The 27746-nt window shown below is 33.9% G+C and overlaps 1 protein-coding gene and 1 long non-coding RNA gene across 2 annotated transcripts; both read left to right on the forward strand.

The window, feature by feature from the left end:
• Positions 1-1961: 1961 nt before the first annotated feature.
• Positions 1962-4381, forward strand: LOC141450465 (longitudinals lacking protein-like). Its single transcript, XM_074120951.1, has 3 exons — positions 1962-2385; positions 2486-2781; positions 3907-4381. The coding sequence occupies exons 1-2, from the start codon at positions 2355-2357 to the stop codon at positions 2701-2703; spliced, it is 249 nt and encodes an 82-aa protein (XP_073977052.1). The 5' UTR covers positions 1962-2354; the 3' UTR covers positions 2704-2781; positions 3907-4381.
• A 5668-nt stretch (positions 4382-10049) lies between these two features.
• LOC141450515 (uncharacterized) lies at positions 10050-13810 on the forward strand. Its single transcript, XR_012456134.1, has 4 exons — positions 10050-10205; positions 12991-13254; positions 13359-13440; positions 13524-13810. It is a non-coding gene; the product is annotated as an uncharacterized lncRNA (long non-coding RNA).
• Positions 13811-27746: the final 13936 nt, after the last annotated feature.

A 27746-nucleotide genomic window follows, 5' to 3' on the forward strand; every position in this document is an offset into this window, starting at 1 on the left:
CAGCCAGCTTTAGAATCCCATCCTCATAGAAGTCTGCCGCCTGATTTGACAATCACTGCAACACGGTCGTTTTGACCTCATCTTCGTCGTCGTGGCGCTGATCACCCAGATGTATCTTCAAATGCAGAAATCAGGTGGTAGTCACTGGGTAGCGTCTTGTTCTCTTTCATTTTTTCATCAACTTTCTGCACCATATCTGCAGTAATGATTGAAGGTCGCCCAATTCGTTCCACATCATAAACATTCTTGCGGCCATCTTTAAAGCTCTAACCCATTCAAACTGCTCATAATGTTTTCTCCATAAACATCACTGATCTCATGTTGAATTTCTGCCGCTTTCATATGCGCCAAACGTCGACCGCAGCACTGCACCGGCCGAATTTCAAAACGGTACTTAATTAGAAAACACGCCTCGTATATAAAGCAACATTTTCGTTTCTATATGGTGATATCGACTATCTTTTATTCTCATGGACTACACTCCAGATCATTAGAGATTGTTTTTAGATCTGACTGCATCAGAATAACCGCTTAGTAATGGCATGCAATCGCAGATTGGGCTGCAGATGTTTAGGTTATTAAAAAGTATAAAAATTCACTACATTGCAACATTTGATGTAAAAGCCATTCAAGTTTGAGCCATCCACAAGAATTACCTTCAAAAAAAATTGAGCAGTAATTTCTTAAAATGTTATTTCTGGTAAAAATTCATTTTCAAAATTTGGTCACGTCATAAGACTTATTTTAATAACTTAAGGTAGGGAAGGGATTGACTCAGTGTCCAGCGTACACTGGATTCCAATGAGGAGATCCTAGGTTCGAATCCCTTTGATGTTTTTCTTCCTAAGTGCTTCTTACAGATCACTGACCGGTGATGATAATTGTTGAACGAGCGAATGCTCTGGAGGCCTACAGTGCGCTGAAAACAGCTCTGGGCGCCTATAACCTCAGATGTTGATGCGCCTTAAATCTTAAGAAAATAAAAACAAACAAAAAATTATGGTAGAATAAAAATTCCTAATTAAAAAATGTGTCAATCAGATCTTTGAGAGTTATAAAAAAGACCTACTCAGACCTATTTGGTAAGTCTTTAAGAACTGAAAAAGAAAAAAATAATTTGCAGCTGGAATATGAATGAATTACATAACAAATGGTTGCAACTTTTTAGTCTCTGCCCTAGGTATCCTGCAGAATATTTTGTGATGCCCTAATAAATTGTTCATCCATAAGTAATTACTCAGCACAATACATTGTGTGGTGGTTGAAAATTGTGAACAGCATCTAGCAGCTGTTCTGTTACCGTAATAGAATGTAAATGAAATTATTGCCACCTGTGGGGATGAATGAATGCAACTTTTTTATTACCATTAATTATGTATTTCTTTGTTAATTAATTCCAAGTACTAAGTACACAGAAATGGCTCAAAATGTCTGTACATTTTTCAAGATATTACCCGTTAGAATTACGGGATCACTGTCCCGCCACTTCACTCAGCGGTCATTCACATCGGCCACCATATCTTCATTTTTTGAACAAGGTTAAATTTTAGAGTTTTCAGCTAATAGTGAATTCGAAAAAGTAGTTGAATTTATTTTTTCAAAATGAATTGCGAAAAGATAAATGTACATGTAACTGATATTATCCTATTTTTGACTAAAAAGTTTGTTCATCAAGTCTATTCTCCAAACTTGGGTAATTTTTGCTTACAATAGAATTGTTGATTACTTCATTACCAAAAAATGGCTTTACTTTTGCCTGTACCTTAGAATTTAGTTATGAGACATAGCGTTGCAAAAGTGGATACAAACATGAAGAGTCCTTATTGGCGTCTTCCCTCCTTTATCAGTATTCTAACGACTCTTAAATCTCCACCCTCTGCCAACAACTAGAATACAGAAAAGAACTATTTTACAAAACGTTTAGACTGAAGATGGACCATAATTCAATTTCCAAATCCATCTATGCAAGATTGTGATAAAAGAAATACCTTATTGACCTTTTAGCAAAACCAAATCCATCATGGACGCTGATTACCTTGAGGTGATCTCCAAGCTTACTACACATGTTGGCGATATTGTTAATAAGTGGACAAGAATGGCCATTCTATATTTTGCTGCCAGGAAGGGAATGGTTGGTATTCAATTCTGTGGTGTAGCATACAAATAAAAAAAAAAGAAGAAAAACTGTCCAAGCTTTTGCACTAAGTTTCTCAGATTTCAATAGCTGATGTTCAGTTTGTGTAGCGTTCACAGTAACTGAGTAACTGAGTTACGAGATGGCAGGTAATGGATTATGCAGCTTTCTCAAACACAATCTCATGAATATTGCGTCCGATATCCATTATTCTCCATGAATGGACAAACGATTACTGAACTTCCAAAAAGGTAATATGTTTTTTTGTTATTTTTAATTTTATTTCAAAGATTCCCATTTCTTACCCTAAAAACAATATTAATAACTATTTTTATTATCTATCTCTTGCAGATGACCAACGCCTTTATTGTGAACATTGTGGATCAAGTTTTAAATCTTTCATAACGCTTAAGAGGCACAAAACCTCTTCAAAAATCTGCGGTACAAGCCAAGAGTATGATTGTAGCTACTGTGGTTATAAATCTAAGAGGAAGGATAATCTAGAAAGGCACAGTGTCCTTGTTCATAAGGAATATCCTAAAGCAATCAAATATGTTCTCTATCAGTGAATTGTCTTAGAGCAATAATGAACTGTACTGAGTGCAAAGTACCCATCTGTCTTTCAAGTCGACACTTCCTTACTTCAGGTGAGCGAGTAGTGGCATATTATTCTCTTTAATTAGTGTTGTCCATGATTCGCACCTCTTGTCTCATTTTGTTTCATAATTTTCGCTACCCGGGACGTAGGAGTATAACGACATTTTATTACAAATAAGTTCTTCAGTTATTTACCCTTCTTTACCATAATTTTGCCTTCTTCTCTCTTTTAATTTGGAAAGTGATTACAATTTTTGAAATTGATGGAAGAATAACTAAGATGTCATTTTGTTTGGAATGTGGATTGTGCGCGATAGAGCTGCAGCATGCCTGTGGCGTTTACAGGTTATACTTGTACATTATACTTCAATAGATTGGGACCGACCAAGGGAAATAGTGGTGCTGTGTCCATAGGAAAGAAGGAGAGCCCAGCTGTTCGAAGGGGAAGGACAAAAGGCTGGAACTCCCCTTTAAACTGGCTAGAGGTGCTCAAGCTATTCCCCTCCGTTTTAATACTTACATGAAAAATTCGATAACCTATAATATTATTAGGTCACTTAAGCAATTCTTTAATTTGGTGCTTCAAAATTGATCCACTACAAAATTAACGTGGGTCAGCACATATTAAAAGGAGGGTTGGCCCTTTATTTTAAAGAAAATTTGGGAATTTTATCTTTTATAGAAAAAGAGAAAAAAATGGTCAAAGTTGGGTGTTTTTCAACGTTACGCTTTTTCGTGCAGTTTTTGACGATCAACCCTTATACAACTGTCCTACCGGACAGTTTTAATGTTCACAAACATTAATTACTCACAATTCTCTGAAGCGTTAAGAAAAATGATTAAAGTTTTTCAAACATAGCATTTCCTTAATAATTGAATGCATTTATTCTCCAGTGTTTGGTGCACTGCAAAAAACAAAAATATTTTAAGAGAGAGGTAGCACTTGTGGTTTTCAGACGTTTTAACTTTTAATTTTCTTGTTCCAAATTTAGACCAACCCACTCCCTCACCCTCTGCAAGTGTGGGGCAGAGATTGGTGGGGACAATTTGAAAAACCAGGAACCAAAAAGTGAACTGCAGGTGTAAACCAATCGGGATTTGTGCACAATAGCAAGGAAAAATATTAGTAATTGCTGTAAGAGTGTCTGACATTATCATTTTTCTTACTTTTTTAGATCTGATGTTGGCCAATCAAGCGAACTACGAACATTCTAATACTCGTATTAGAATACAGTTTACTTCACCATAGCATACCAGGGAGAAATAATCACCAGCCTCATTAACATCATTATTTGCAGTAATTAGGCCTTTTATGTACTCTTCTGTCCTATATTTTGTACTATCTCCTAAATAAGACACAAAGATAAACATCTTAGAAATAATATTAGGTGATAATAAAGATCTTCATTGTGATAATATAGTATTTGACTTTTTTTGGTTTGTTTGTTTGTATATTGTAATTTTATCAAATTGTTTTTACAATATAGGATATCTTCATTATGTAAACCATTTTTGATTCATATGTTATCTGAATGAATTATGTAAAGCAAACTGTAGAGAAGGAAATCTGATACACATTTGAACTTTCAAATTTGTCATTGTATTTTTCTAAAAGAATTTTGTGAATAATAAATATCCATTTAATTATGATTCACATTAAATTTTATCTTCAATGGCCTTACTCATCCATTTATCTCACTTCAGACACCGCTGGAATCAAACCAAACATGTGACCGCCTGATCATTATCATTCAATTGTATAATTAATAATTGCTTCAGACACCCCTGGAATCTTAATTAGAAGAAGTAGTTTTTTACTCAAATTTAAAGGTAAATAATTTTTGAATTTATTATATACATTTCAAGAAATTTTTTATCTGATTTTTCATTTATTTCATTTTAATTTAATTATTCTTCACGATAACATGTTTGCTTTTTACTTCCTTTTTTTTAATATATATATATTTTCTTTTTCTAGATTTAGGAACACTGAATGAAGATAATTCAGAAAGAATAGCGTGTTCTCAGTGCAAGAAGTTATTTAGAAAAGTATCATTATATATGCACCAAAGGTATGTGTGTGGTAAAGGGCTGGATTATAAATGCCCTAATTGTCCCTATATGTGTAAGCAGAAATACCAATTAAATCGTCATGTATACCTTAAACATAGGGTAAACATTCAGGAAATTTGAAATAAAAATGATCTTTCTTTGAATATGTATTTTATTGACATTAAATTTGAAATAGTAAAATAGAAATAACAAAGTTATTATTATTTCATTGAAAAATTTGTAAAGAAATTAGAATCCCTTGAAAAACTAAAGACCTGAATTATGTATTCTCACTTGACACTTCTGAAGGTCTACAAAGCACTATTAAGAAGCCAATTAAGAAGTGGTCACTTCATGATTCCTGGTCTTAATTATTCTAGTCTGCGTATTCAATGATTTTACTCCTTAACGGATCTATAAAGAAAAACTACCACGAGTCTCCCAGAAACGCAACTGATTTTACTGTAAGCTCTAGTTCGAAACCTTAAGTTGAAAATTGTACAAACGAGTTCCTAGTAGTCACATCTCCCAATATGGTTTCATGATTTGTGTTTTATAACATCAGGTGCATATACTGCATGTACTCTATGTAAATTATAAATAAATAGAATCTTGAATTGCATTAACGATAAGTCCAGAACATTTTGTTAGAACAATTTACTATATGTGTTTTATCCAATGCAAAACTATGGTAACATTAGTGACAGAAAATGTTGAGGATATAGTTTCAAATTAATAATACCATTATGATGAGGTTCTTGTAGGTAGTAATTTTGGTTATTATTTTTAGCAGTAAGTATTGACTGACTTAAAGAGAAAAATAAAATGTACATTCAAAAAATTAATTAATACTTATTGTTTATTATTTAATATTTTTAAGAATGTGAAATATTAATGATTTCATATGAAAATATTTACATTATAAACTAATTTGTAAAGAATTTTTGTAAAACATTGTAAAAAATAGTTTTAAAGAAGAGAAAACGCAAGTATTAAACCAAATTGTAGTTCTGTGATTTATAATACAAAATTTGAAATTTATTACCATTTTTGCTTTCTCCAAAATAGATATTGGGTCAGTCTGATCTAGTTCAGCTACGTCTGTAAGCCATGTAGCTTAGAGGTGACATCACTTGGCTCAGCCTCTTAGGTGTTCATAGCTAAGTGGTCAGCTGAAATTAATAAATATTTGTGTCCACTTTAAATGTAAGATAAAATTTGGTTATCGCACATGTGATCGCCTAGGTCAAACTCTTAAACTTGATCTACCAAGAGCATGAATTAATTTTAACCTACAGTAATGCCTGTTTTTGGAAGTGAACTTCTTACATCTGTTCAAAGAAGAAGTGCATGGAGAGTAAAGCAAAAGTAATAGTCACAAAAAAAAAATTCTAGTTAGGAGAGTTATTGTACAAAGTTTACAAGATAACAAAAATGACTTAGAAGGCGCTACAATATTGAACAATGAGAATATTTGTAGCACTGAGTTCATTCTTAGTTTAGGCCATGAAATTTTTTTTAATATTATATCTTAGTTTGCGAAATTGACATTGAAGGACGGGTAGTAACAGCCTCCTGTATTTTTTAAGTTAGGTCAAATTGAAATTTTCATTAACTTGGATGAATCAATCAGTCGTTACAAAACCAGAATAGTATTTTAACCACAATAGCTGAAGATTAAACTGGTTTATGGTTTGTAAATTTTAAGTTTGTACAGGAAGAAAGTATCTGTAGCTCTTCCTTATTTCAAATTTCTTTGTGGATTTACATATTTTGGAACTTTATTTCAATTACTGACCTTTTTTCTTGCTAATGAACGCAGGTAGTAGCGGTTCCACTTCAAAGGACTTCAGTTGTAAACTATGCGGTCGTGTGTACAACAAGGCGCAAAGTTTGTACAATCATAAGTACTATGATTGTGGTCGTACAAAACTATACAAGTGTACTCACTGTCCATTCTCAACAAAAAGGAAAGGAAATCTGAAGTCACATTTCGCTTCAAGGCATATTCAACAGAATTGAATATTTTAGGGCAGCAACAAGTCGCGTCATCTCTTCTTAAAGAGTTTTATGATTTGAGCAATTACATAAACTTCTTTGAGATTAGCTCGTTTCCGTTTAATATTCTGTTTTTAATTAATTTATTTATTTATCTTTTTATTGTTTGGCAAATCGTTTCGAGCTAATAACTCCAAACAGTTATATGAATTTCAGTAAATGAAATATTTCAGATTAAATGCAAGACGTTTTATGTATTACCTACCAATTGTTTCTTTTTTTGTATGTGATGTTAATTTATTTTTATTAATCATCTGTATTAATTATAAATCCGCTGATTGGTAGATAGAATATCAGTGATAATCCTTAATGTTACAATATAACTTCTTTTCCTCTAGGCTTCCTTAATTGAGGTGCTTGCATCCTAATTTACAGCACTGTCAAATTGTTTTGTAATGGGTCACATTGATCCGTTAAAATTTGATTTATTGATTACAAATTCCATGTCAAGATAATAATGGAAAGATGTTTCGTTTCTAGTCATTCTCTTAAATGTTGTATACAAATCAACATTAATCACTCGAGTTATTTTTTAATTATTAGTACTTTTTTGTTTTGTTTTTACGAGGCGCGTCAAATAGGCCGTGGAGCTTTTTCCTGCATTTTCCAGCCTACGGAAAGTGTTCACGTTCACTTGTTACAGACATCGTAGTCCATCTCTTGATAGTGAGCTGTAAACAAAAAGGACAGTCAGCTGAATTCGAACTCGGAACCTCTGCATAAGAGTTCAGTTAACTAAACTGAATCAAATCAACTCTTTTAACTCTGATGTTTTTTTCTTAAAATTTGTTGAATTTTTTTTCTAAATTGATCGATTTTTCTAAATTAAACGATTTTTGAGGACTGCGTGACGTCCCAAAAAAATCTTTCTAAGGGAAACCGGCCACTCTTAACACCCAATATTAGTGCCCTAAAATTATTTTTACTTGGTAAAGTTTACAAATAAATTTATAGCTTTGGAGTTTTAGAGAAAACCTCGGGAAAACCTTGCGGAAACATTCTTTTCCGCACTTTTGATCATAACGGATTTGTTAATTGAACTCAGAAGAAAATGCAGTAAGTTCAAAAATTTCGTTTAATGATATTTTCTCATCCTTTTTGTTATAAAACCAATTATTAGTGATTGCATTATAATAATTAAGGTCTAAATTTCTTTTGATTTAATTATAATTTATTCCTGCACTGAGAGAAGACTGTTTAAGATTAAGGATTTATACTTTTAGGTTGTAATTTTTGTTACAGAAAATCATTCCATTTAATACTCTTTCAGATTTTACAATTAAACTCAGTAATTTACTGATTTTAGTGTCATTTATATTTTTACCCCTGTGAATATTACCATTTAATTATTTTTTTAGTGTTGTAAAATTTAAAAATATATTTCCAGATTTCTGTTTATATTGTGTTCTACCTTTTCCCTTTTTATTTCTTCTTCCTGCCAACTTGCACTATCCACTATTGGAAGAGAGTCACTATTGGTGATTTTGTAAAGGCACTATTCTTTTCCTCTTGATAAGAAATATACATTTTCTGACAATAATATCGTTTGTTATTTTAGATTAAAAGGTTAACTTAAGATCAACTCTAATGATTGAACTACTGGAGCATGTTTTACCTAAGCTTTATACTGTTGTGCAACAACTAGGTGTTGCATGGCTATATTAAAACAAAAATCTTGAACACAATTGTGCATTACATACTTCTATGCATATTTACTGATGAAGCTTATTTGTTAGGCAGGTTTTTAAGTTTAGTTTTTTAAGATGTAGTTGCATAACAGTTATTACTAAGTTTTCTCCCAGACTGGGTCCCGACTTTTTCATCCTAACTCCCTGAAGCTTTGGTCCAATATCGTCAGTTTCAGAGTGAAGTGTTTCCGTCAAGGTGACATTGAGGAATTCTTTTCTCCTCCCTCCTCATCATAGCATCCAATTATCTCAATCTGCCTAGCTTATCCTTTCCTTTGAAATTTTATTCTGTTCTAGAAGTCAAATATCTTGTCGATTTAATTCTAGTTGACTCTGAGAAGATTTTATTTTTTATTTTTAGTCAGTGAACAAGTACTACTACTTGTTTACATCTTTAGATACGGATATACCATCAACGTAGCTTAAAGGTTCTACTCTCTGCTGTGAGTGTTTTTTCAAAGCAAAACTGCTGTAACGTTGTTTTGTAACTTAAAGTATTTAGTCTTTATAATTTCAAATATTAGAAATATTATATTATGATGATCTAGTAGTAATATTAAGTTGTAATAGTAATTAGTAATGTGATATATTAATTTAGTAATTATTTTTAGAAATAAGAAGTGATAAACTTAAAGAAAAAATAAAATGTACATTCAAAAATAAATACATGCACATTATTACTTAATATTTTTAAGAATTTGTAATATTCATGATTTCATATGAAAATATTTACCGTATAAACTAACTTGTAAAGATATAAAGTGTTAACATTGTACAAAAAATAGTTTTAAAGAAGAGAATTCGCAAATATTAAATCAACTCTTGTTCAATGATTTATAATACAAAATTTGAAATTTATTACCATTTTGCTTTCTCCAAAATGGATATTGGAGAAAATCCATGTAAAAGAGAAAGTGGAAATAACTTTAAAAATGGACTTAACTTAAGAGCAGTCTAATCTTTTATTTAGGATTACTCCCACGTTTTTGCAAATCCCATCCTCAATTTTTCATAATTTTATAATTAATTAAGAAAATTTTATTTATTTTCGCCAAGCTTTCGATCTACAGCCTCCTAGGACATCTTCAGGGCTTATGCTGAATTAATTATAATATTGTCATATTGTTTAATTGCATAATTTAAAACTGTGATTTCTTTGCATGGTAAATTTTTAACATTTTGTACACACTGTAGGTTATGTAAAAACCCTATGTACTAACCTCAAAACTATTTGTTAGTTTAATTGCTTGGGACTGTTTGGGAAAGATTGAATGCCTCATAGAGAAATGAATGAAAATAATTTTGAAATTAGTCAAGTCTTAAAACTATGTAGGATAAACAGTTATCACTTATCACCAAATAACATAGCTGAAGATTAAACTAGTCTGGTTTGTACAGGAAGAAAGTAATCTGTAGCTTATTCTTTTTATCTCTTCCTTTTTTAAAATTTATTTGTGGATTTACATATTTTGGAACTTTATTACTGACCTTTTTTTTTTTTTTTTTGCTAATGAATGCAGGTAATAGTAGCGGTTCTACTTCAAAGGACTACAGTTGTAAACAATGCGGTCGGTTGTACAAGAAACCACAAAGTCTGTATAGTCACCAGTACTATGACTGTGGTCGTGCAAAACTATACAAGTGTACTCACTGCCAATTCTCATCGAAGAGAAAAAGTAATCTGAAATCGCATTTCACTTACATGCATATACAACATAATTGAGAATATTGCCACAACTGTCATCTATTTATTATTTATTATTTCTTTTTAAGAGTTTATGTTTTGAGGAATTTGATTATTACATAAACTTCCTTGAGGTTAGCTGTTTCCAGTTTAATATTCTGTTAATTTTCCCAATTTATCTCTTTTGATTGTTTAGTAAATCGTTTCTAGCCAATAACTCCTAAACAGTTTTATGGATTTCAATAGAGGAAACGTTCCAGATTAAATGCAAGGAATTTTATGTATTTCCATTTTTTTTTTTTTTAATTTAAATGAACTATTTATTAGTTAATTATTAAAATTATTAATTTATTTATTAAAAACCAGCTAACCTGTAAAATTGGGCACAATTTTGGTAATTCTCCTTAATGTTATGAAATATTATGATTTCATTGCTTTTAGCCACGTCTTCCTTTAATGAGGTGCTTGAATTCTAATGAATTTTACAAGCCTTTTTTTGTTAAATCTTTGTTTGGGTAATGCGTCACTTGGATCTCTTAAAAATTTGATTTATTGATTACAAATTCCATGTCAAGATAATAATGAAAAGATGTTTCGTTTCTAGTCATTCTCTTAAATGTTGTATACAAATCTACCATTAATCTCTCGAGTTATTTTTTAATTATTAATACTTTTTTGTTTTACGAGGCGCGTCAAATAGGCCGTGGAGCTTTTTCCAGCCTACGGAAAGTGTTCTCTTGATATAAGACATCGTAGTCGCATCACTTGATAGTGAGCTGTAAACAAGAAGGGCAGTCAGCTGAATTCGAATACAGCTGCTCCGCATAAGAGTTGAGTGGGGTCTAAACTGAGCAAATTTCCCTCTTTAACTCTGATCGTTCTGTTAAAATTTCGGAATACGTAAGAGTAGTTGTTCTCTTTAATATTAAAGGATTTTTGTGTAAAGTTTTTAGTATTTCTTATTTCGTATGAATAGTAATAAAAAACGAACATAACGGTTTTATTAACTGGAATTAATTTTTTAGTTTAAATAAGTAAAGACATTTCTTTTTAATAATTTTTTTATTTTTATTCAATTTTAATTTATTCCTGCACTGACAGAAGACTGTTTAAGATTAAGGATTTTTTACTTTTATTTGCTATTTTCATTGTAGAAAACCATTCCATTTTATATTCTTTTGGAATTTACAATTAAAAACAATATCCTTTATCGATTTACATGACATATTATTTTGTTATTCTGTGAATATTACCATTTTATTATTTTATTAGTGTTGTAAAATTTAAAAATATATTTCCAGATTTCTGTTTATATTGTGTTTTACCTTTTCCCTTTTTATTTCTTTCTTCCTGCCAACTTGCACTATCCACTATTGGAAGAGAGCCACTATTGGTGATTTTCTAAAGACAGTATTCTTTTCCTCTTGATAAGAAAAATACATTTTCTGACAATAATATTGTTTGTTATTTTAGATTAAAAGGTTAACTTAAGATCATTTCTACTATTAGGCACATTGGAACTAATCCCATCAGACCACAATTGTTTAAGAACCTTTCCTTTTTTCCTGAGATAAAGATTTTTTTAAATCCCCTGGAATCATTATCCTTGAAGAAGTAATCATCGTGGGCTGGCGATGAAGGGTATATGGATGGAAATTTATGTAGCATTCCGTTATTTATTGGTAGTGTCCAGTAGGAAGAAACCAATCACCCATTCCAGAAATTTCAGACAATATTTTGATTTTTGATTTTTTTTTTATTTACTGGTGAGTTAACGGTTTATTTTTTTGACCAGCGTTTTAAATTTAATTTTTTTTGTTTACTTTCAAGGGGGTATTTTTTTTTTTTTTTAATTATCCAGCCAATAAGAATGTGGAGCAACATCTAAATATTGAGTGGTGAAGTTAAAAAAATTTGTGAGCACAGTGTGCATTACGATCTGCTGGTTTACATGTTACAGATTAAGTTTCTTTGTCAGGCAGGTAGATTCTTCATCTTTCAGATGCTGTTTCATAACAGTTTTACTAAAGTTTGGTCACATACTGCGTTCCGACTTTTTTTTTTTCATCTTAACTCCCAGAAGATTTGGCATCAACAGTCGCAGATTTTCCTTGTTTTTGTTTCATTTAGGTGACATTAAGGAATTCTTCTCTCGTCATATGATTTAATTATCTCAATCTGTCTAGGTTATCCTCTCCTATGAAATTTTATTCTGTTGAAGAAGTCAAATATCTTGTCGATATTTAATTCTGTCTAGGTTATCCTCTCCTATGAAATTTTATTCTGTTGAAGAAGTCAAATATCTTGTCGATATTTAATTCTAATAGACTCCAAGAAGCTTTTCTTCGACAGTGTTGAAGTAATCTACAATTCGAGATGATCATTTTTAGCTATCGAATTGGCTTAGTTGTTAGAGCTCTTTAAACATTTTAAATTCAGACATTTAGGTACCGACCAAATTACTTTAATCATTTTGCTTTCTGATTTTAGCTATTTATTCTCAAGTAGAATTTAGCCGGCTTCCACTGCTATAATAACTAGGTAGTTAGAATCTATTTTAGTTTCAAATAATCCTTATTACTCCTTGATGTCCTGATATCCTTTTAAAAGTTCAAATAAAAAATTATTATTTTTTTCACAGAAACATCTTTTTACCTTTCATTTTTCTGATTTTTGTGTTTCTTTCTAATTGAGTTTCTACTTTACCTGCTTTACTGCTCCGTACCTTTTTGTAACATAAATTTATAGCTGTTTCTCACTCGTACTAATTGTTTCAGGTAGACGAAGATTTATTGCATGCGATATGCGCCGATTTTGCTGTGACAAATGTGAAAAACGATACATGCATAAGACTGATTTAAATAGGCATAAAAGATTTGAATGTGGCAAAGAGCCACAATTTCAGTGTCCTTATTGTCCGCACAAAGCCAAACAGAAAGCGAATATTAAGAAACATATATATGTGATACATTTTAAGGGAACACCATCGTCTTCGTTTTTTCCATTTCTTTAAAAAAACAAACAAAGAAGTTCTTTAATAGGTAATCTAAAAGTTTTAGAAACACAAAAAAATAAATTGTTTTTAGAGTTGATTAAAGTGATGTTAATTCTATCTCTACAAGAATATTGAAATTCTTTTTTGCAGTTAGTTTGTTAAAACTTACCATGATGTTTTCTCGGAATGGAAATCTTCTTCATTAAATTTTACCAATGAATGGAAAGCATAGGTATGTGCACAATATTTTATTTAACTAAACTCATTAACATAAACAATTTTTAATTAAAAATGAGATTTTCTTTTTGTTTGCAGTTAGAACCGAATCATCACTTTAACACAAGACTGGATAAATAATTATACAAATTTATATTTTACTAATTACTGTTAAATTTGGGTACAAAAATGATAATTATAAAAGAATAATATTTTTCATAAATGCATTATTTTGTGAATAATGATGTAAAGAAATTTATATTATATATAAATTGTTGAGAAATGTTGTTATATATGTTGATAAATATGTAAAGAGAGCTATTTATATATATTGTTATGGTTTTAGATGTAAATATTTTTTTAAAATAAATATTTTATTATTGTAAGCCCATGTTTCTGTCGATTGTTGATGTGACAGAGTCCAACTCTGGGATATCTCGTCTGCTCTCGTTTCTTCACGTCACTAACATACTTTCTCTGACCTCGAATATATGATGTGAAACATTCACGTTACTTTCTCTTACTGCTCACCCCACCCCCCCCATAATCATTCATTTGACAAACTTTCTAATTGTTGAAATGTATACTTTCTAATGTTTTGTTCAGATGTTATTCAAATCGTCTCATAAATTCACAAACAAAGTTATTTTTGTTCCAACCGCATTTTAACTTTAACTTTGTGACTTACTTTTTTAAAATTTTTTCTACTCGTACTTCTACGATAGCTTGAACTTATTGAGGTAGCTTGAACTAGCTGGAAATGCTGCTTAGTCAAAAGCTAAGATTGGGAAAAAATAGATTCATCGATTTCTACGCCGACCATTTACCTTCCAAAATTATATCATGTTTATTTGAAATAGATTCAGTAAATAATATTGACCGTCTCCAATTTGATGTCCTGTTTCAGATTACTTAAACAAATTCTTCTTCCTAGTAAGCAAAAAATAAATTCAAAATTGACATTTTATCGATAATACAAATCACTAAACAACACATTATTCGTATGATATTTTGCTCACTTATACACTTTGTTTTGCTCAGTTATATGCTGTAGTTTCCTTGCCAACAGATCTATAAGTTGAGAAGATATTGAGAGTTGAAAATTTTTTGGGTCATGGTTTGCTGTGAAATAGGGCCCTTATAACTCCTTCACTACTAAACAACAGATTATTTGTATGATATTTTGTTCACTTATACACTTTGTTTTGCTCAGTTATATGCTGCAGTTTCCTTACCAACAGATCTATAAGTTGAGAAGATATTGAGAGTTGAAAATTTTTTGGGTCATGACCCAAACCATGGTTTGCTGAGAAATAGAGCCCTTATAACTCCCTCACTAAACAACAGATTATTCGTATGATATTTTGCTCACATATACACTTTGTTTTGCTCAGTTATATGGTGCAGTTTCCTTGCCAACAGATACATAAGTTGAGAAGAAATTGAGAGTTGAAAATTTTTTGGGTCATGGTTTGCTGTGAAATTCGGCCCTTATAACTCCCTCACTAAACAACAGATTATTCGTATGATATTATGCTCACTTATACACTTTGTTTTGCTCAGTTATATGTTGCAGTTTCCTTGCCAACAGATCCATAAGTTGAGAAGATATTGAGAGTTGAAAATTTTTTGGGCCATGGTTTGCTGTGAAATTCGGCCCTTATAACTCCCTCACTAAACAACAGATTATTCGTATGATATTTTGCTCACTTATACACTTTGTTTTGCTCAGTTATATGGTGCAGTTTCCTTGCCAACAGATCCATAAGTTGAGAAGATATTGAGAGTTGAAAATTTTTTGGGTCATGGTTTGCTGAGAAATAGGGCCCTTATAACTCCCTCACTAAACAACAGATTATTCGTATGATATTTTGCTCACTTATACACTTTGTTTTGCTCAGTTATATGGTGCAGTTTCCTTGCCAACAGATCCATAAGTTGAAAACAAATTGAGAGTTGAAAAGTTTTTGGGTCATGGTTTGCTGAGAAATAGGGCCCTTATAACTCCCTCACTAAACAACAGATTATTCGTATGATATTTTGCTCACTTATACACTTTGTTTTGCTCAGTTATATGCTGCAGTTTCCTTGCCAACAGATCCATAAGTTGAGAAGATATTGAGAGTTGAAAATTTTCTGGGTCATGGTTTGCTGTGAAATTCGGCCCTTATAACTCCCTCACTAAACAACAGATTATTCATATGATATTTTGCTCACTTATACACTTTGTTTTGCTCAGTTATATGCTGCAGTTTCCTTGCCAACAGATCCATAAGTTGAGAAGAAATTGAGAGTTGAAAATTTTTTGGGTCATGGTTTGCTGTGAAATTCGGCCCTTATAACTCCCTCACTAAACAACAGATTATTCGTATGATATTTTGCCCACTTATACACTTTGTTTTGCTCAGTTATATGGTGCAGTTTCCTTGCCAACAGATCCATAGGTTGAGAAGAAATTGAGAGTTGAAAATTTTCTGGGTCATGGTTTGCTGTGAAATTCGGCCCTTATAACTCCCTCACTAAACAACAGATTATTCGTATGATATTTTGCTCACTTATAAACTTTGTTTTGCTCAGTTATATGCTGCAGTTTCCTTGCCAACAGATCCATAAGTTGAGAAGAAATTGAGAGTTGAAAATTTTTTGGGTCATGGTTTGCTGAGAAATAGGGCCCTTATAACTCCATCACTAAACAACAGATTATTCGTGTGATATTTTGCTCACTTATACACTTTGTTTCGCTCAGTTATATGGTGCAGTTTCCTTGCCAACAGATCCATAAGTTGAGAAGAAATTGAGAGTTGAAAATTTTTTGGGTCATGGTTTGGTGTGAAATTCGGCCCTTATAACTCCCTCACTAAACAACAGATTATTCGTATGATATTTTGCTCACTTATACACTTTGTTTTGCTCAGTTATATGCTGCAGTTTCCTTGCCAACAGATCCATAAGTTGAGAAGAAATTGAGAGTTGAAAATTTTTTGGGTCATGGTTTGCTGTGAAATTAGGCACTTTTAACTCCCTCACTAAACAACAGATTATTCGTATGATATTTTGCTCACTTATACACTTTGTTTTGCTCAGTTATATGGTGCAGTTTCCTTGCCAACAGATCCATAGGTTGAGAAGAAATTGAGAGTTGAAAATTTTCTGGGTCATGGTTTGCTGTGAAATTCGGCCCTTATAACTCCCTCACTAAACAACAGATTATTCGTATGATATTATGCTCACTTATACACTTTGTTTTGCTCAGTTATATACTACAGTTTCCTTGCCAACAGATCCATAAGTTGAGAAAATATTGAGAGTTGAAAATTTTTTGGGTCATGGTTTGCTGAGAAATAGGGCCCTTATAACTCCCACACTAAACAACAGATTATTCGTATGATATTTTGCTCACTTATACACTTTGTTTTGCTCAGTTATATGGTGCAGTTTCCTTGCCAACAGATACATAAGTTGAGAAGAAATTGGGAGTTGAAAATATTTTGGGTCATGGTTTGCTGAGAAATAGGGCCCTTATAACTCCCTCACTAAACAACAAATTATTCGTATGATATTTTGCTCACTTATACACTTTGTTTTGCTCAGTTATATGCTGCAGTTTCCTTGCCAACAGATCCATAGGTTGAGAAGAAATTGAGAGTTGAAAATTTTTTGGGTCATGGTTTGCTGAGAAATAGGGCCCTTATAACTCCCTCACTAAACAACAGATTATTCGTATGATATTTTGCTCACTTATACACTTTGTTTTTCTCAGTTATATGCTGCAGTTTCCTTACCAACACATCCATAAGTTGAGAAGATATTGAGAGTTGAAAATTTTCTGGGTCATGGTTTGCTGTGAAATTCGGCCCTTATAACTCCCTCACTAAACAAATGATTATTCGTATGATATTTTGCTCACTTATAAACTTTGTTTTGCTCAGTTATATGCTGCAGTTTCCTTGCCAACAGATCCATAAGTTGAGAAGAAATTGAGAGTTGAAAATTTTTTGGGTCATTGTTGGCTGTGAAATAGGGCCCTTATAACTCCATCACTAAACAACAGATTATTCGTGTGATATTTTGCTCACTTATACACTTTGTTTTGCTCATTTATATGCACCAGTGTCCTTGCCAACAGATCCATAAGTTGAGAAGATATTGAGAGTTGAAAATTTTTTGGGTCATAGTTTTCTGTGAAATTAGGCACTTTTAACTCCCTCACTAAACAACAGATTATTCGTATGATATTTTGCTCACTTATACACTTTGTTTTGCTCATTTATATGCACCAGTGTCCTTGCCAACAGATCCATAAGTTGAGAAGATATTGAGAGTTGAAAATTTTTTGGGTCATGGTTTGCTGAGAAATAGGGCCCTTATAACTCCCTCACTAAACAACAGATTATTCGTATGATATTTTGCTCACTTATACACTTTGTTTTGCTCAGTTATATGGTGCAGTTTCCTTGCCAACAGATCCATAAGTTGAGAAGAAATTGAGAGTTGAAAATTTTTTGGGTCATGGTTTGGTGTGAAATTCGGCCCTTATAACTCCCTCACTAAACAACAGATTATTCGTATGATATTTTGCTCACTTATACACTTTGTTTTGCTCAGTTATATGCTGCAGTTTCCTTGCCAACAGATCCATAAGTTGAGAAGATATTGAGAGTTAAAAATTTTCTGGGTCATGGTTTGCTGTGAAATTCGGCCCTTATAACTCCCTCACTAAACAACAGATTATTCGTATGATATTTTGCTCACTTATACACTTTGTTTTGCTCAGTTATATGCTGTAGTTTCCTTGCCAACAGATCTATAAGTTGAGAAGATATTGAGAGTTGAAAATTTTTTGGGTCATAGTTTCCTGTGAAATAGGGCCCTTATAACTGCATTACTAAACAACAGATTATTCGTATGATATTTTGCTCACTTATACACTTTGTTTTGCTGAGTAATATGCTCCAGTGTCCTTGCCAACAGATCCATAAGTTGAGAAGATATTGAGAGTTGAAAATTTTTTGGTCATGGTTTGCTCTGAAATTTGGCCCTTATAACTCCCACACTAAACAACAGATTATTCGTATGATATTTTGCTCACTTATACACTTTGTTTAGCTCAGTTATATGCTGTAGTTTCCTTGTCAACAGATCCATAAGTTGAGAAGATATTGAGAGTTGAAAATTTTTTGGGTCATGGTTTGCTGTGAAATTCGGCCCTTATAACTCCCTCACTAAACAACAGATTATTCGTATGATATTTTGCCCACTTATACACTTTGTTTTGCTCAGTTATATGGTGCAGTTTCCTTGCCAACAGATCCATAGGTTGAGAAGAAATTGAGAGTTGAAAATTTTCTGGGTCATGGTTTGCTGTGAAATTCGGCCCTTATAACTCCCTCACTAAACAACAGATTATTCGTATGATATTTTGCTCACTTATAAACTTTGTTTTGCTCAGTTATATGCTGCAGTTTCCTTGCCAACAGATCCATAAGTTGAGAAGAAATTGAGAGTTGAAAATTTTTTGGGTCATGGTTTGCTGAGAAATAGGGCCCTTATAACTCCATCACTAAACAACAGATTATTCGTGTGATATTTTGCTCACTTATACACTTTGTTTCGCTCAGTTATATGGTGCAGTTTCCTTGCCAACAGATCCATAAGTTGAGAAGAAATTGAGAGTTGAAAATTTTTTGGGTCATGGTTTGGTGTGAAATTCGGCCCTTATAACTCCCTCACTAAACAACAGATTATTCGTATGATATTTTGCTCACTTATACACTTTGTTTTGCTCAGTTATATGCTGCAGTTTCCTTGCCAACAGATCCATAAGTTGAGAAGAAATTGAGAGTTGAAAATTTTTTGGGTCATGGTTTGCTGTGAAATTAGGCACTTTTAACTCCCTCACTAAACAACAGATTATTCGTATGATATTTTGCTCACTTATACACTTTGTTTTGCTCAGTTATATGGTGCAGTTTCCTTGCCAACAGATCCATAGGTTGAGAAGAAATTGAGAGTTGAAAATTTTCTGGGTCATGGTTTGCTGTGAAATTCGGCCCTTATAACTCCCTCACTAAACAACAGATTATTCGTATGATATTATGCTCACTTATACACTTTGTTTTGCTCAGTTATATACTACAGTTTCCTTGCCAACAGATCCATAAGTTGAGAAAATATTGAGAGTTGAAAATTTTTTGGGTCATGGTTTGCTGAGAAATAGGGCCCTTATAACTCCCACACTAAACAACAGATTATTCGTATGATATTTTGCTCACTTATACACTTTGTTTTGCTCAGTTATATGGTGCAGTTTCCTTGCCAACAGATACATAAGTTGAGAAGAAATTGGGAGTTGAAAATATTTTGGGTCATGGTTTGCTGAGAAATAGGGCCCTTATAACTCCCTCACTAAACAACAAATTATTCGTATGATATTTTGCTCACTTATACACTTTGTTTTGCTCAGTTATATGCTGCAGTTTCCTTGCCAACAGATCCATAGGTTGAGAAGAAATTGAGAGTTGAAAATTTTTTGGGTCATGGTTTGCTGAGAAATAGGGCCCTTATAACTCCCTCACTAAACAACAGATTATTCGTATGATATTTTGCTCACTTATACACTTTGTTTTTCTCAGTTATATGCTGCAGTTTCCTTACCAACAGATCCATAAGTTGAGAAGATATTGAGAGTTGAAAATTTTTTGGGTCATGGTTTGCTGTGAAATTCGGCCCTTATAACTCCCTCACTAAACAAATGATTATTCGTATGATATTTTGCTCACTTATAAACTTTGTTTTGCTCAGTTATATGCTGCAGTTTCCTTGCCAACAGATCCATAAGTTGAGAAGAAATTGAGAGTTGAAAATTTTTTGGGTCATTGTTGGCTGTGAAATAGGGCCCTTATAACTCCATCACTAAACAACAGATTATTCGTGTGATATTTTGCTCACTTATACACTTTGTTTTGCTCATTTATATGCACCAGTGTCCTTGCCAACAGATCCATAAGTTGAGAAGATATTGAGAGTTGAAAGTTTTTTGGGTCATGGTTTTCTGTGAAATTAGGCACTTTTAACTCCCTCACTAAACAACAGATTATTCGTATGATATTTTGCTCACTTATACACTTTGTTTTGCTCAGTTATATGGTGCAGTTTCCTTGCCAACAGATCCATAAGTTGAGAAGAAATTGAGAGTTGAAAATTTTTGGGGTCATGGTTTGGTGTGAAATTCGGCCCTTATAACTCCCTCACTAAACAACAGATTATTCGTATGATATTTTGCTCACTTATACACTTTGTTTTGCTCAGTTATATGCTGCAGTTTCCTTGCCAACAGATCCATAAGTTGAGAAGATATTGAGAGTTAAAAATTTTCTGGGTCATGGTTTGCTGTGAAATTCGGCCCTTATAACTCCCTCACTAAACAACAGATTATTCGTATGATATTTTGCTCACTTATACACTTTGTTTTGCTCAGTTATATGCTGTAGTTTCCTTGCCAACAGATCTATAAGTTGAGAAGATATTGAGAGTTGAAAATTTTTTGGGTCATAGTTTCCTGTGAAATAGGGCCCTTATAACTGCATTACTAAACAACAGATTATTCGTATGATATTTTGCTCACTTATACACTTTGTTTTGCTGAGTAATATGCTCCAGTGTCCTTGCCAACAGATCCATAAGTTGAGAAGATATTGAGAGTTGAAAATTTTTTGGTCATGGTTTGCTCTGAAATTTGGCCCTTATAACTCCCACACTAAACAACAGATTATTCGTATGATATTTTGCTCACTTATACACTTTGTTTAGCTCAGTTATATGCTGTAGTTTCCTTGTCAACAGATCCATAAGTTGAGAAGATATTGAGAGTTGAAAATTTTTTGGGTCATGGTTTGCTGAGAAATAGGGCCCTTATAACTCCCTCACTAAACAACAGATTATTCGTATGATATTTTGCTCACTTATACACTTTGTTTTGCTCAGTTATATGGTGCAGTTTCCTTGCCAACAGATCCATAAGTTGAGAAGAAATTGAGAGTTGAAAATTTTTTGGGTCATGGTTTGCTGAGAAATAGGGCCCTTATAACTCCCTCACTAAACAACAGATTATTCGTATGATATTTTGCTCACTTATACACTTTGTTTTGCTCAGTTATATGCTGCAGTTTCCTTGCCAACAGATCCATAAGTTGAGAAGAAATTGAGAGTTGAAAATTTTTTGGGTCATGGTTTGGTGTGAAATTCGGCCCTTATAACTCCCTCACTAAACAACAGATTATTCGTATGATATTTTGCTCACTTATACACTTTGTTTTGCTCAGTTATATGGTGCAGTTTCCTTGCCAACAGATCCATAAGTTGAGAAGAAATTGAGAGTTGAAAATTTTTTGGGTCATGGTTTGCTGTGAAATTAGGCACTTTTAACTCCCTCACTAAACAACAGATTATTCGTATGATATTTTGCTCACTTATACACTTTGTTTTGCTCAGTTATATGGTGCAGTTTCCTTGCCAACAGATCCATAGGTTGAGAAGAAATTGAGAGTTGAAAATTTTCTGGGTCATGGTTTGCTTTGAAATTCGGCCCTTATAACTCCCTCACTAAACAACAGATTATTCGTATGATATTATGCTCACTTATACACTTTGTTTTGCTCAGTTATATACTACAGTTTCCTTGCCAACAGATCCATAAGTTGAGAAAATATTGAGAGTTGAAAATTTTTTGGGTCATGGTTTGCTGAGAAATAGGGCCCTTATAACTCCCACACTAAACAACAGATTATTCGTATGATATTTTGCTCACTTATACACTTTGTTTTGCTCAGTTATATGGTGCAGTTTCCTTGCCAACAGATACATAAGTTGAGAAGAAATTGGGAGTTGAAAATTTTTTGGGTCATGGTTTGCTGAGAAATAGGGCCCTTATATCTCCCTCACTAAACAACTGATTATTCGTATGATATTTTGCTCACTTATACACTTTGTTTTGCTCAGTTATATGCTGCAGTTTCCTTGCCAACAGATCCATAGGTTGAGAAGAAATTGAGAGTTGAAAATTTTTTGGGTCATGGTTTGCTGAGAAATAGGGCCCTTATAACTCCCTCACTAAACAACAGATTATTCGTATGATATTTTGCTCACTTATACACTTTGTTTTTCTCAGTTATATGCTGCAGTTTCCTTACCAACAGATCCATAAGTTGAGAAGATATTGAGAGTTGAAAATTTTCTGGGTCATGGTTTGCTGTGAAATTCGGCCCTTATAACTCCCTCACTAAACAAATGATTATTCGTATGATATTTTGCTCACTTATAAACTTTGTTTTGCTCAGTTATATGCTGCAGTTTCCTTGCCAACAGATCCATAAGTTGAGAAGAAATTGAGAGTTGAAAATTTTTTGGGTCATTGTTGGCTGTGAAATAGGGCCCTTATAACTCCATCACTAAACAACAGATTATTCGTGTGATATTTTGCTCACTTATACACTTTGTTTAGCTCATTTATATGCACCAGTGTCCTTGCCAACAGATCCATAAGTTGAGAAGATATTGAGAGTTGAAAATTTTTTGGGTCATGGTTTTCTGTGAAATTAGGCACTTTTAACTCCCTCACTAAACAACAGATTATTGGTATGATATTTTGCTCACTTATACACTTTGTTTTGCTCATTTATATGCACCAGTGTCCTTGCCAACAGATCCATAAGTTGAGAAGATATTGAGAGTTGAAAATTTTTTGGGTCATGGTTTGCTGAGAAATAGGGCCCTTATAACTCCCTCACTAACCAACAGATTATTCGTATGATATTTTGCTCACTTATACACTTTGTTTTTCTCAGTTATATGCTGCAGTTTCCTTACCAACAGATCCATAAGTTGAGAAGATATTGAGAGTTGAAAATTTTCTGGGTCATGGTTTGCTGTGAAATTCGGCCCTTATAACTCCCTCACTAAACAAATGATTATTCGTATGATATTTTGCTCACTTATAAACTTTGTTTTGCTCAGTTATATGCTGCAGTTTCTTTGCCAACAGATCCATAGGTTGAGAAGAAATTGAGAGTTGAAAATTTTTTGGGTCATTGTTGGCTGTGAAATAGGGCCCTTATAACTCCATCACTAAACAACAGATTATTCGTGTGATATTTTGCTCACTTATACACTTTGTTTTGCTCAGTTATATGGTGCAGTTTCCTTGCCAACAGATCCATAAGTTGAGAAGAAATTGAGAGTTGAAAATTTTTTGGGTCATGGTTTGGTGTGAAATTCGGCCCTTATAACTCCCTCACTAAACAACAGATTATTCGTATGATATTTCGCTCACTTATACACTTTGTTTTGCTCAGTTATATGCTGCAGTTTCCTTGCCAACAGATCCATAAGTTGAGAAGATATTGAGAGTTGAAAATTTTCTGGGTCATGGTTTGCTGTGAAATTCGGCCCTTATAACTCCCTCACTAAACAACAGATTATTCGTATGATATTTTGCTCACTTATACCTTTGTTTTGCTCAGTTATATGCTGCAGTTTGCTTGCCAACAGATCCATAAGTTGAGAAGAAATTGAGAGTTGAAAATTTTTTGGGTCATGGTTTGCTGTGAAATAGGGCCCTTATAACTCCATCACTAAACAACAGATTATTCGTGTGATATTTTGCTCACTTATACACTTTGTTTTGCTCATTTATATGCACCAGTGTCCTTGCCAACAGATCCATAAGTTGAGAAGATATTGAGAGTTGAAAATTTTTTGGGTCATGGTTTTGTGTGAAATTAGGCACTTTTAACTCCCTCACTAAACAACAGATTATTCGTACGACATTTTGCTCACTTATACACTTTGTTTTGCTCAGTTATATGCTGCTGTTTCCTTGCCAACAGATCCATAAGTTGAGAAGATATTGAGAGTTGAAAATTTTCTGGGTCATGGTTTGCTGTGAAAATCGGCCCTTATAACTCCCTCACTAAACAACAGATTATTCGTATGATATTTTGCTCACATATAAACTTTGTTTGGCTCAGTTATATGCTGCAGTTTCCTTGCCAACAGATCCATAAGTTGAGAAGAAATTGAGAGTTGAAAATTTTTTGGGTCATGGTTTGCTGTGAAATAGGGCCCTTATAACTCCATCACTAAACAACAGATTATTCGTGTGATATTTTGCTCACTTATACACTTTGTTTTGCTCAGTTATATGGTGCAGTTTCCTTGCCAACAGATCCATAAGTTGAGAAGAAATTGAGAGTTGAAAATTTTTTGGGTCATGGTTTGGTGTGAAATTCGGCCCTTATAACTCCCTCACTAAACAACAGATTATTCGTATGATATTTTGCTCACTTATACACTTTGTTTTGCTTAGTTATATGCTGCAGTTTCCTTGCCAACAGATCCATAGGTTGAGAAGAAATTGAGAGTTGAAAATTTTTTGGGTCATAGTTTGCTGAGAAATAGGGCCCTTATAACTCCCTCACTAAACAACAGATTATTCGTATGATATTTTGCTCACTCATACACTTTGTTTTGTTCAGTTATATGCTGCAGTTTCCTTGCCAACAGATCCATAGGTTGAGAAGAAATTGAGAGTTGAAAATTTTCTGGGTCATGGTTTGCTGTGAAATTCGGCCCTTATAACTCCCTCACTAAACAACAGATTATTCGTATGATATTATGCTCACTTATACACTTTGTTTTGCTCAGTTATATGCTGCAGTTTCCTTGCCAACAGATCCATAAGTTGAGAAAATATTGAGAGTTGAAAATTTTTTGGGTCATGGTTTGCTGAGAAATAGGGCCCTTATAACTCCCTCACTAAACAACAGATTATTCGTATGATATTTTGCTCACTTATACACTTTGTTTTGCTCAGTTATATGGTGCAGTTTCCTTGCCAACAGATACATAAGTTGAGAAGAAATTGAGAGTTGAAAATTTTTTGGGTCATGGTTTGCTGAGAAATAGGGCCCTTATAACTCCCTCACTAAACAACAGATTATTCGTATGATATTTTGCTCACTTATACACTTTGTTTTGCTCAGTTATATGCTGCAGTTTCCTGGCCAACAGATCCATAGGTTGAGAAGAAATTGAGAGTTGAAAATTTTTTGGGTCATGGTTTGCTGAGAAATAGGACCCTTATAACTCCCTCACTAAACAACAGATTATTCGTATGATATTTTGCTCACTTATACACTTTGTTTTGCTCAGTTATATGCTGCAGTTTCCTTGCCAACAGATCCATAAGTTGAGAAGATATTGAGAGTTGAAAATTTTCTGGGTCATGGTTTGCTGTGAAATTCGGCCCTTATAACTCCCTCACTAAACAACAGATTATTCGTATGATATTTTGCTCACTTATAAACTTTGTTTTGCTCAGTTATATGCTGCAGTTTCCTTGCCAACAGATCCATAAGTTGAGAAGAAATTTAGAGTTGAAAATTTTTTGGGTCATGGTTTGCTGTGAAATACGGCCCTTATAACTCCATCACTAAACAACAGATTATTCGTGTAATATTTTGCTCACTTATACACTTTGTTTTGATCAGTTATATGGTGCAGTTTCCTTGCCAACAGATCCATAAGTTGAGAAGAAATTGAGAGTTGAAAATTTTTTGGGTCATGGTTTGCTGTGAAATTCGGCCCTTATAACTCCCTCACTAAACAACAGATTATTCGTATGATATTTTGCTCACTTATACACTTTGTTTTGCTCAGTTATGTAACGGGGCACTGGAACTAGTTGCTATGCTTATGGTTACAGCTGTGTATTTTATTTGGAAAAAAAAAGGATTTTATTTATTTTTGATTCATTCTGAGTTGGGACTTGCTGGAAGTAAGACAAGGACAAAACTGTTTGGAAAACCCTGTGTTACCTCTTGTTGACCTGCGAGTCTTCTCGTCTACGGCCCTGCCGTAATTGATGTTATTAAATAATTTATTAAAGAATTTATCCTGTGAATCTATTCTGCTTAATGGTAAGATTGGCTATCGTTACTTTAGCTTATGTCAAATAGTTTATTGGTCATATCTCTCTGTGAGTGTGTGTGCGTAAGTGTGTGTGAATGTGTGTGTGTGTGTGTGTGTGTGTGTGCGCATAGAATCATTGCTCAAGTAAGTGAGAATAAGGAAGAGTCAGCGGCTGGCCTACATTGGTGTCAGGTGTGGGGTATCGTTGGAAACCCGTACCGAGCTGTTTGCGGTAGCAATAATAGCGTCGCGTACTCTTATTAATAGTACCTCTGAAGTATGGGTGACGTAAAGGCTTTAAAGGAGGAGGTAGACCTGCTGAAAGAGGAAGTTCGCAGGATGAGCTCCCAAAAGGAAGCAGCAAGCTTTTCCTCCGATGAAGGGGGGGTTAAACGAGACCTTTCCCTACAATCGCTAATCATGCCTTGGGGTGGGGACATATCAGATAGGCCTATTGATCAATTTTTGCAGAATTTTGCATTAGTGGCCGAAAGAGGCGGGTGGTCAGAGGCGGATAAACTTATGGTATGTCGCCTTAAACTAAAAGGGGCTGCAGCGGATTGTGTGGCTTGTCGACCGGAGTTATTGCTGCCCACGGCGACGTTTACTGACCTGGTTGAGGTGATTAGAACTCGCTTTGCGAGAGAGGCCACGCCTGAGCAAAGGCTATTGGAACTTAACTCTCTTGAACAGCTGTCGGGGGAAGATGCGCGTCAGTTTGCAGATAGGTGTCGGCATGTTGGTGGAAAAACATTGCCTGTCTAGGCGTCAGTGGAGGAAGCGGGTTGGGCTAGAGCTCAGCTCGAAAGAATCCTTATGGCTGCCTATATAAAAGGGCTAAAAGGGGAGCCAAGTCGGCAGCTACAATACGACCCCCCGAAAACGTTTCAGGAAGCGGTGGCTCGGGCTTCGCGTATTGAGCAAGTGAAAGTGCCGTCAATTTCTCCACGGGAAATAGGGGCAGTGCGAGGAACTTCGGGTCTAGAAGGGAAGACAGCAGTTGAGCCTCAACGATCTGGAGGCGTATGCTTCCTTTGTGGGAGACCGGGTCATTTTGCGAAGTCATGTGGTCGGAGAGGAAGAAGAAGCTTTGGGTGGAGTAATCCACGCATTGAGGCTGGGCCCTCAAAAAAGGAGACCGTCTGTTTTGTCTGTGGCCAATTCGGACACTACGCACGGGATTGTGCTCGACGAGCTACCTTAACAAAAGGCAGAACTTGTTCTACGGAGGAAAACTGGCACCCAAAAGCGGAGGGCTCGACCGATGGCCCAACGTCGAACGCCCGTTAGAAACAAGGGCCCCTGTCCTGGTGCCAAGTGTGGCAACGGGGAAGTCTAAGGGAGTAACAATACCTG

This window comes from Rhodnius prolixus, unplaced genomic scaffold (assembly GCF_049639745.1).
Source record: "Rhodnius prolixus isolate KJV_2025 unplaced genomic scaffold, Rpr scaffold_1, whole genome shotgun sequence".
Classification (NCBI taxonomy): domain Eukaryota; kingdom Metazoa; phylum Arthropoda; class Insecta; order Hemiptera; family Reduviidae; genus Rhodnius; species Rhodnius prolixus.